Source organism: Amphiura filiformis, chromosome 12 (genome assembly GCF_039555335.1).
Source record: "Amphiura filiformis chromosome 12, Afil_fr2py, whole genome shotgun sequence".
Taxonomy (NCBI): domain Eukaryota; kingdom Metazoa; phylum Echinodermata; class Ophiuroidea; order Amphilepidida; family Amphiuridae; genus Amphiura; species Amphiura filiformis.
The window spans coordinates 24,773,676-24,784,802 of record NC_092639.1 but is presented as its reverse complement, the minus strand read 5'-3'; the positions used below and the strand labels follow the sequence as shown (position 1 = coordinate 24,784,802).

The window sequence follows — 11,127 nt, the reverse complement described above, 5'->3', positions numbered from 1 at the left end:
GTCATATCTGATTTAACTGATGACGTTGCATCGGCTTCGGTATTTTCGGAACTTGTTGACTCTACTGGGTCTTCGTCTGTAAAAATCAAGGTGACCACAATGTGGGCAAGAATGTTCTTTAGTGTGAGATATCAGTGACGGCAAATAATGTAGCAATAACCAAGTAAACTTTCACGTACGTTTACCCTTTTGGGTCTGATATTAATAGATCATGAGAACCCACTATACATGCTATCATTATCATGATTATGTTTCGTTACCAATTTAAGGAATAGAATATGTCTTACCTTTTTGTTGGTTTACTAACTGCTTCCAGGCTACGCTCACAGGAATGAGCTGTTCAGTAAATTCACAAAACGTTTTCTTTTCATTCTTCAGATCGGTTGGAAGAGGAAGAAGATGCAGTGTTTTCCTCTCTTGTCTACAAGCCTTGCACGAATTGGCAAGTTGATATCTTAAGCCACGAGTCCACTTCTGTCGCAGCTTCTCAATCGTTTCTTTCATGAACTGAAAAATCTTTAAAGGGCATATATATTGCTCAGACAACATCATATTAGCTCATATCACTGGAAAACTAATATTATGAGGACAATGAAAATGGTTGTTTTTTGAGAAAATAAGTCGTTTAAAATTGATATTCGGCAAAAACCAACTGCAGCGAGTGATTTTCTTCGAACAAGACAGATTTGTCCGTGAAACTGCCGTGATGTCATGATATGAACACGGCCAGAGTTGTGAGAGAATGGACTGCCAACACGGTCAATGCACAAAACGTAGTATGTTGTTTCAGTCAGAAAAAGCTCTAACTGAAGTATTACAAATTTAATGTTTTTGCAAATATGGATAAAATCTGTCAAATTTTGTCTTCTTTAGGATATTTCACCTCGGTTTTGAGCCGGGCCAAAATACTGTAAGAAATTCTATTTTGTTCTTCACGTGATAAAGATAAACGGGTCAGTTATAATAATGTAACCGTACAACATGTACAACGTTCCTGATTAGAGTGTGTTCATTTAATTTCTTTTTTTCGTCACCATTCAAAGCTTTAGATTACCTCGTTGCAGATTTCTGGAGACACTCTGTTGTTCTCTAGCTGTCCATATGTTTGCTTCTTTTCAATCACTACCTATACAATTACGATAAGATAATAAGATATTCTATAAAAAGTGTCAATTTAAATATTTTAAATGACATTTTAGTGGGGCTAAAAAACAAACTAAAACAGTCCCAACTGACCATAAGGGGAACTTTGAGTGGATCTAAAATGATTCAAGAAGTGTATACAAGCAAGGAAACTAAATGTTTTACTGTTTAACAAGTAAACCAAAACAAAACTGAGGTTGAAAAAACAAAAAAAGCTTCACAGTAATGGATCTTCCTCTTGTTAGGGGGGCCTGATGCAAAAGGGGATGTTACGGTTAGCTCTCAAAATGGATTTCTTGAAACAGACCTCTACTCCAAACCAACTGCCACACATACCAGTATCTTTTATGGTCATCTTGTCATCCCAAGCACACCAAGCAGAGCCTCACGTGTAGTCTTGCATAGTCCGCTTATGTACTAGAACAACATCTCCTTGATAGGGAAACCAGCAAAAGTAATTCAGAATCCAAAAAGCCATTGATGTGTCTAGATCGAAAGCAATGGAACCCCATCAGACTAGTGACATGAACATGATGAATGAGAAGAGTGATGGACGCATCATGACATAATATACGACCCATCACATTCCTCTCATCAAGAAGTACCTCCCCATTCTTCATTCATCCAAACGTTGTAAAGCGGCTATTCCTGTGCTATTCCTGAACCGCCACAGGACCGCGACACTCCGGCACTTGTTGGAAGACATCTAGTACAGCAGACAGTACATGTACAATGTGATTTTCTCATTTATAATTAGGATTACGTCATTGCCAGAGCTTGTTGATTTGTTCATTAGAATGATTGACAGCGGTGGGCGGACTTATACTCTTTGTTTTGTGAGCGGTACAAAAATGTGATTCTCTTATTAATTATAGGTCAAGGTAGGTCAATTCGGACCGTCTCTTCCCCAGACCTCTATGTAGGACACTGTGGTATCTTCTCATTACACGTTCGTAGTAAGACTTGGCCGGCGACGACGCTTGCGAATTGCCTGTCTTCAACTGCGGTATAGCATGGTATAGGCAGTTTGTAGAGAGTGTCTTATCTCATTATTATAGTATCTCTGACCGCCATGGCGACATCCAGGGAACATGAAACGTCCATACTTCTTTCATGTTTAGACTAGAGTTTCAACCCATGTAATAAGTGTGCCGCTTGCAATCACCACGATTCAAGTTACTCAGTTACTCGGCATACAGTCTCTAGTCAGGATTTCTCTAGCTATATCATTCTACCAACATGCATGGTTTATGTCATTGCTTGTAAGAAGTGTGGGCAAAGAATATCAGAGACGGAATATATTTCAGAGAGAATCATGAAAGTGCAGATAAGACAGGACGGTAAAAATACAACATATATCCAAATGTATGCAATGATTCATACACAGATGAGGAAACGGATAACTTTAATGACCAGTTATCAGACATAATCCTACTGGTTATGGGAGATTTCAACGGTAGAGTGGGAAACCAGAGGACATCGTGGGATGCACACCTTGGCCCACACAGTGACCACAATACCCGGCAGTCATGTTGGAAACCAGGGCACCACACCAACCAAGAAACAGAATTTCAAAATCAGTGACAATAACTATCAACTGGAAGAAACTCAGAGAAGAAAATACCTGCAAGAAATAGAACTAGAAACCACAGTTGTGTTTGACCAAACACGAATATCTATGCCCGTGGCATACACTCTCTCTAACACCCCACCAGACCATCACTCTCTTATACTCCACCAGACACTCACTCGCTCTAAAACACCACCAGACTGGACCACACTCTCTCTAATACCCCACCAGACCCTCACTCTCTCTTATACTCCACCAGACACTCACTCGCTCTAAAACACCATCAGGCTGACCCATACTCTCTCTAATGCCCCACCAGACCCCCACTCTCTCTTATACTCCACCAGACACTCACACGCTCTAAAACACCAACAGGCTGACCCATACTCTCTCTAATACCCCACTAAGCCTTCACTCTCTCTTATACTCCACTATACACTCATTCTCTCTAAAACACCACCAGGCTGACCCATACTCTCTCTAATACCCTACCAAGCCTTCACTCTCTCTTATACCTCATCAGACCATCAATCTCTCTAAAACACCACCAGACTGGACCACATTCTCTCTAATACCCCACCAGACCCTCTCTCTTATACGCCACCAGACACTCACTCGCTCTAAAACACCACCAGGCTGACCCAAACTCTCTGTAATACCCCACCAAGCCATCACTCTCTCTTATACTCCACCAGACACTCACTAGCTCTAAAACACCCCCAGACTGGCACACACTCTTTCTAATACCCCACAAGACCCTCACTCTCTCTTATACGCCACCAGACACTCACTCGCTCTAAAACACCACCAGGCTGACCCAAACTCTCTCTAATACCCCACCCAGCCATCACTCTCTCTTATACTCCACCAGACACTCACTCGCTCTAAAACACCAACAGGCTGACCCATACTCTCTCTAATACCCCACCAAGCCTTCACTCTCTCTTATACTCCACCAGACACTCACTCGCTCTAAAACACCAACAGGCTGACCCATACTCTCTCTAATACCCCACCAAGCCTTCACTCTCTCTTATACTCCACCAGACACTCACTCGCTCTAAAACACCACCAGGCTGACCCCAACTCTCTCTAATACCCCACCCAGGCATCACTCGCTCTTATACTCCACCAGACACTCACTAGCTCTAAAACACCCCCAGATTGGCGCACACTCTCTCTAATACCTCACCAGACCCTCACTCTCTCTTATAATCCACCAGACACTCACTCGCTCTAAAACACCACCAGGCTGGCCCAAACTCTCTCTAATACCCCACCAAGCATTCACTCTCTCTTATACTCCATCAGACCCTCACTCTCTCTGAAACACCACCAGACTGGAGAATACCCCTTTAATCCCAAAACATTGTGTCCCTTTAAGCGGTTAACCTCTTAACCCCATTGTACGACTTGACGTATATTTGAAGCCTTCATCATTGCAAATACAGGTAGCTACCAAAATGCTACCTATTGCGATACACTGTGTTAACCGGTCGTACCTATTTTGCCTTTTAAAGCATATGAACTTTGACCTCTGGGGTTGCGGCTAGCATAGCATACTTCTAAGGTCATAGGCCATCATTGTACCAAGTATGAACCCTGAGGGCGCTATAGTAGTTGAGCTAGAGCTGTTTGAAATTTTACACATATTGCCCCCTGTAGCCCATGACCTTTGACCTTTGGGGTCGGGGGTACCCTAGGATGTATCTAGGGGTCATGGGCCATCATTGTACCAAGTATGGGCCCAGGGGCTACTTTAGTTCCTGAGCTAGAGGGGTGCAAAGGACTGATCTTGAGAAGGAGAAGAACTAGAAACCACAGTTGTGTTTGACCAAACACGAATATCTATGCCCGTGATGACCACACCTAAACCCCTTCCCCTATTCACAAACAAAAACTTGGTGAGCACCATGTGAAACCCCTTGTTTTAAACTTTCATTTGATATACATGTAGGCCTAATGCTCATAACACTAGACTGGCCCACACTCTCTCTAATACCCTACCAAGCCCTCACTCTCATTTATACCCCACCAGACCCTCACTCTCTCTAAAACACTACAGACTGGACCACACTCTCTCTGATACCCCACCAGACCCTCACTCTCTCTTATACTCCACCAGAAACTCACTGGCTCTAAAACACCACCAGGCTGACCCATACTCTTTCTAATACCCCACCAAGCCTTCACTCTCACTTATACTCCACTATACACTCACTCTCTCTAAAACACCACCAGACTGGCCCACACTCTCTCCTATACCCTACCAAGCCTGCACTCTCTCTTATATCCCATCAGACCATCAATCTCTAAAACACCACCAGACTGGACCACACTCTCTCTAATACCCCACCAGACCCTCACTCTCTCTATACTCCACCAGACCATCACTCTCTCTCAAACACCACCAGACTGGACCACACTCTCTCTAATACCCCACCAGACCCTCACCCTCTCTTATACTCCACCAGACACTCACTCGCTCTAAAACACCACCAGGCTGACCCATACTCTCTCTAATACCCCACCAAGCCTTAACTCTCTCTTATACTCCACTAGACACGCACTCTCTATAAAACACCACCAGACTGGCCCACACTCTCTCTTATACCCTACCAAGCCTTCACTCTCTCTTATACCCCATTAGACCATCAATCTCTCTAAAACACCACCAGACTTGACCACACCCTCTCTTATACCCCAGACCCTCACTCTCTCTTATACTCAACCAGACACTCACGCTCTAAAACACCACCAGACTGGCCCACACTCTCTCTAATACACTACTAAGCCTTCACTCTTTCTTATACCCCATCAGACCCTCACTCTCTCTTAAACACCACCAGACTTGACCGCACTCTCTCTTATACCCCACCCCTTAACCAACCACACTCCTTGTCCCATCATGACAACCTATTGAGGTGGTCCAAAGAACCAAAATCAAAATGCCTACACATTCCCTTTTAAGGGAGATTTTGTCAAGTGATCAGTTTCCTTGACGTACGATTCAGGCCGTTATCATTGCAAATACAGGTAGCTAACAAAATGCGGCCTATTGCGCTACACTGTGTTAATCGTTCGTACCCAATTTGCAGTTTAAAGCCTTTGAACTTTGACCTCTGGGGTTGCGGCTACCACAGAATACATCTAGGGTTATGGGCCATCATTGTATCAAGTATGAACCCTGAGGGCGCTATAGTTCTTGGGCTAGAGCTGTTTGACATTTTACATATATTGCCCCCTGTAGCCCTTGACCTTTGACTTCTGGGGTTGAGGCTACCATGGGTCACTTCTGGGGGTCATGGGCCATCATTGTACTAAGTATGAACCTTGAGAGCGCTATAGTTCTAGGGCTAGAGCTGTTTGAAATTGTACACATATTGCCCCCGTAGCCCATGACCTTTGACCTCTGGGGTCGAGGCTACCATATGTTACTTCTAAGGGTCATGGGCTATCATTGTACCAAGTATGAACCCTGAGGGCACTATAGTTCTTGGGCTAGAGCTGTTTGAAATTTCACACATATTGCCCCCTGTAGCCCGTGACCTTTGACCTCTGGGGTCGAGGGTACCCTAGGATGTTTTAAGGGGTCATGGGCCATCATTGTACCAAGTATGGGCCCCAAGGCTACTTTGGTTCTTGAGCTAGAGGAGTGCAAAGGACTGGTCTTGAGAAGGAGAAGGAGGAGGAGAAGGAGAACTAGAAACCACAGTTGTGTTTGACCAAACACGAATATCTATGCCCGTGATGACCACACCTAACCCCCTTCCCCTATTCACAAACAAAAACTTGGTGAGCACCATGTGAAACCCCTTGTTTTAAACTTTCATTTTGATATACATGTAATGCTCATAACACTAGACTGGCCCATACTCTCTCTAATACCCTACCAAGCCTTCACTCTCATTTATACCTCATCAGACCCTCACTCTCTAAAACACCACCAGACTGGACCACACTCTCTCTAATACCCCACCAGACCCTCACTCTCTCTTATACTCCACCAGAAACTCACTCGCTCTAAAACACCACCAGGCTGACCCATACTCTCTCTAATACCCCACCAAGCCTTCACTCTCTTATACTCCACTATACACTCACTCTCTCTAAAACACCACCAGACTGGCACATACTCTCTCTTATACCCTACCAAGCCTTCACTCTCTCTTATATCCCATCAGACCATCAATCTCTCTAAAACACCACCAGACTGGACCACACTCTCTCTAATACCCCACCAGACCCTCACGCTCTCTTATACTCCACCAGACACTCACTCGCTCTAAAACACCACCAGACTGGCCACACTCTCTCTAATACCCCATCAGACCCTTACTCTCTCTTAAACTCCACCAGACCATCACTCTCTCTAAAACGCCACCAGACTGGACCTCACTCTCTAATACCCCACCAGACCCTCACTCTCTCTTATACTCCACCAGACACTCACTCGCTCTAAAACACCACCAGGCTGATCCAAACTCTCTCTAATACCCCACCAGACCCTCACTCTCTCTTATACTCCACCAGACACTCACTCGCTCTAAAACACCAACAGGCTGACCCATACTCTCTCTAATACCCCACCAAGCCTTCACTCTCTCTTATACTCCACCAGACACTCACTCGCTCTAAAACACCAACAGGCTGACCCATACTCTCTCTAATACTCCACCAAGCCTTCACTCTCTCTTATACTCCACCAGACACTCACTCGCTCTAAAACACCAACAGGCTGACCCATACTCTCTCTAATACCCCACCAAGCCTTCACTCTCTCTTATACTCCACCAGACACTCACTCGCTCTAAAACACCAACAGGCTGACCCATACTCTCTCTAATACCCCACCAAGCCTTCACTCTCTCTTATACTCCACCAGACACTCACTCGCTCTAAAACACCAACAGGCTGACCCATACTCTCTCTAATACTCCACCAAGCCTTCACTCTCTCTTAAACTCCACCAGACACTCACTCGCTCTAAAACACCAACAGGCTGACCCATACTCTCTCTAATACCCCACCAAGCCTTCACTCTCTCTTATACTCCACCAGACACTCACTCGCTCTAAAACACCAACAGGCTGACCCATACTCTCTCTAATACCCCACCCAGCCATCACTCTCTCTTATACTTCACCAGACACTCACTAGCTCTAAAACACCACCAGACTGGACCACACTCTCTCTAATACCCCACCAGACCCTCACTCTCTCTTATACTCCACACCTTGGTCTGGGGCGGACATTTTAAAAATGAATTTAGAAGAGCAGCAACGGCATCACTTGCATTACATTCCAGATGTTAAATCTACATCATATGCACAATTTGAGGAAATTCGCACGAGTCCGTTTTATTTTAGGGCCATTTGTCTATAACTGGTCTTTACATGTAGCCCTATGGAGAGAGTGCCCGTTGAGGGCGCTATAACCCCCATTTTAGGAACAAAAATGTGATTTAAAAAAAACGGACTTGTGCGAATTTTCTAAAATTTTCAGAGTATGTAGTATGAACATGTAGAAATATAATCAAGTAGTTGCCCTACCTGCTCTCCTCCGAAAAAATAAAAAGTCCTATACCTCAATGATAATGAAACCTAGGTGGATCCACCAGACACTCACTAGCTCTAAAACACCACCAGACTGGCGCACACTCTCTCTCTAATACCTCACCAGAACCTCACTCTCTCTTATAATCCACCAGACACTCACTCGCTCTAAAACACCCCCAGGCTGGCCCAAACTCTCTCTAATACCCCACCAAGCCACCACTCTCTTATACTCCATCAGACCCTCACTCTCTCTGAAACACCACCAGACTGGAGAATACCCCTTTAATCCCAAAACATTGTGTCCCTTTAAGTGGTTAACCTCTTAACCCCATTGTACGTCTTGACGTATATTTGAAGCCTTCATCATTGCAAATACAGGTAGCTACCAAAATGCTACCTATTGCGATACACTGTGTTAACCGGTCGTACCTATTTTGCTTTTTAAAGCATATGAACTTTGACCTCTGTGGTTGCGGCTAGCATAGCATACTTCTAGACTAATTCCAATCAGCCGTCTACACTTCGCATGTACTGTCATGCTTCGTAGTGACGACTGATTATCTTACAGCCCAAATCATGACGGACTTCTGAAAACTATTCAATGCGACTTTGGTTATGCGCCGTAGCGCGACTGACTAGGGGCGCCCGTGTACCGCGTCGCTGTACCGCGCCGCTGTGACAAGATCGCGCTCTGAACTTCTAAAAACAACAAACTCGGTCAAAAGGTCAATTTGGACACAACTGCGCACGCTCTATGCCACAGGAATCCTGTTGCAAAATCCGTCACTTTTTTTCCACGTAGTTTTCTCAGTCGTCAATCCAGACGGTTGACGACTGAGGGCAGCAGTCTAGCATACTTCTAGGGTCATAGGCCATCATTGTTCCAAGTATGAACCCTGAGGGCGCTATAGTAGTTGAGCTAGAGCTGTTTGAAATTTTACACATATTGCCCCCTGTAGCCCATGACCTTTGACCTTTGGGGTCGGGGTACCCTAGGATGTATCTAGGGGTCATGGGCCATCATTGTACCAAGTATGGGCCCAGGGGCTACTTTAGTTCCTGAGCTAGAGGGGTGCAAAGGACTGATCTTGAGAAGAAGGAGAAGGAGAACTAGAAACCACAGTTGTGTTTGACCAAACACGAATATCTATGCCCGTGATGACCACACCTAACCCCTTCCCTATTCACAAACAAAAACTTGGTGAGCACCATGTGAAACCCCTTGTTTTAAACTTTCATTTTGATATACATGTAATGCTCATAACACTAGACTGGCCCATACTCTCTCTAATACCCTACCAAGCCTTCACTCTCATTTATACCCCACCAGACCCTCACTCTCTCTCTAAAACACCACCAGACTGGACCACACTCTCTCTGATACCCCACCAGACCCTCACTCTCTCTTATACTCCACCAGAAACTCACTCGCTCTAAAACACCACCAGGCTGACCCATACTCTCTCTAATACCCCACCAAGCCTTCACTCTCTTTTATACTCTACTATACACTCACTCTCTCTAAAACACCACCAGACTGGCACATACTCTCTCTTACACCCTACCAAGCCTTCACTCTCTCTTATATCCCATCAGACCATCAATCTCTCTAAAACACCACCAGACTGGACCACACTCTCTCTAATACCCCACCAGACCCTCACGCTCTCTTATACTCCACCAGACACTTACTCGCTCTAAAACACCACCAGACTGGCCCACACTCTCTCTAATACCCCATCAGACCCTTACTCTCTCTTAAACTCCACCAGACCATCACTCTCTCTAAAACGCCACCAGACTGGACCTCACTCTCTCTAATACCCCACCAGACCCTCACTCTCTCTTATACTCCACCAGACACTCACTCGCTCTAAAACACCACCAGGCTGATCCAAACTCTCTCTAATACCCCACCAGACCCTCACTCTCTCTTATACTCCACCAGACACTCACTCGCTCTAAAACACCAACAGGCTGACCCATACTCTCTCTAATACCCCACCAAGCCTTCACTCTCTCTTATACTCCACCAGACACTCACTCGCTCTAAAACACCAACAGGCTGACCCATACTCTCTCTAATACTCCACCAAGCCTTCACTCTCTCTTATACTCCACCAGACACTCACTCGCTCTAAAACACCAACAGGCTGACCCATACTCTCTCTAATACCCCACCAAGCCTTCACTCTCTCTTATACTCCACCAGACACTCACTCGCTCTAAAACACCAACAGGCTGACCCATACTCTCTCTAATACCCCACCCAGCCATCACTCTCTCTTATACTCCACCAGACACTCACTAGCTCTAAAACACCACCAGACTGGACCACACTCTCTCTAATACCCCACCAGACCCTCACTCTCTCTTATACTCCACCAGACACTCACTAGCTCTAAAACACCACCAGACTGGCGCACACTCTCTCTAATACCTCACCAGAACCTCACTCTCTCTTATAATCCACCAGACACTCACTCGCTCTAAAACACCCCCAGGCTGGCCCAAACTCTCTCTAATACCCCACCAAGCCACCACTCTCTCTTATACTCCATCAGACCCTCACTCTCTCTGAAACACCACCAGACTGGAGAATACCCCTTTAATCCCAAAACATTGTGTCCCTTTAAGTGGTTAACCTCTTAACCCCATTGTACGTCTTGACGTATATTTGAAGCCTTCATCATTGCAAATACAGGTAGCTACCAAAATGCTACCTATTGCGATACACTGTGTTAACCGGTCGTACCTATTTTGCTTTTTAAAGCATATGAACTTTGACCTCTGGGGTTGCGGCTAGCATAGCATACTTCTAGGGTCATAGGCCATCATTGTTCCAAGTATGAACCC

The 11,127-nt window shown here is 45.2% G+C and overlaps 1 protein-coding gene across 1 annotated transcript in view; it reads right to left on the bottom strand.

The window, feature by feature from the left end:
- Positions 1-11,127, bottom strand: part of LOC140165969 (uncharacterized) — a 221,425-nt gene that overhangs the window by 13,532 nt on the left and 196,766 nt on the right. Inside the window, exons 20-22 of the mRNA XM_072189329.1 lie at positions 1,055-1,126; positions 288-516; positions 1-76 (exon numbers count right to left, since the gene is read on the bottom strand). The exon at positions 1-76 is cut by the window's left edge and continues 290 nt beyond it. Coding sequence (XP_072045430.1) covers positions 1-76; positions 288-516; positions 1,055-1,126 — 377 coding nt within the window. The remainder of the gene's footprint in view (positions 77-287; positions 517-1,054; positions 1,127-11,127) is intronic.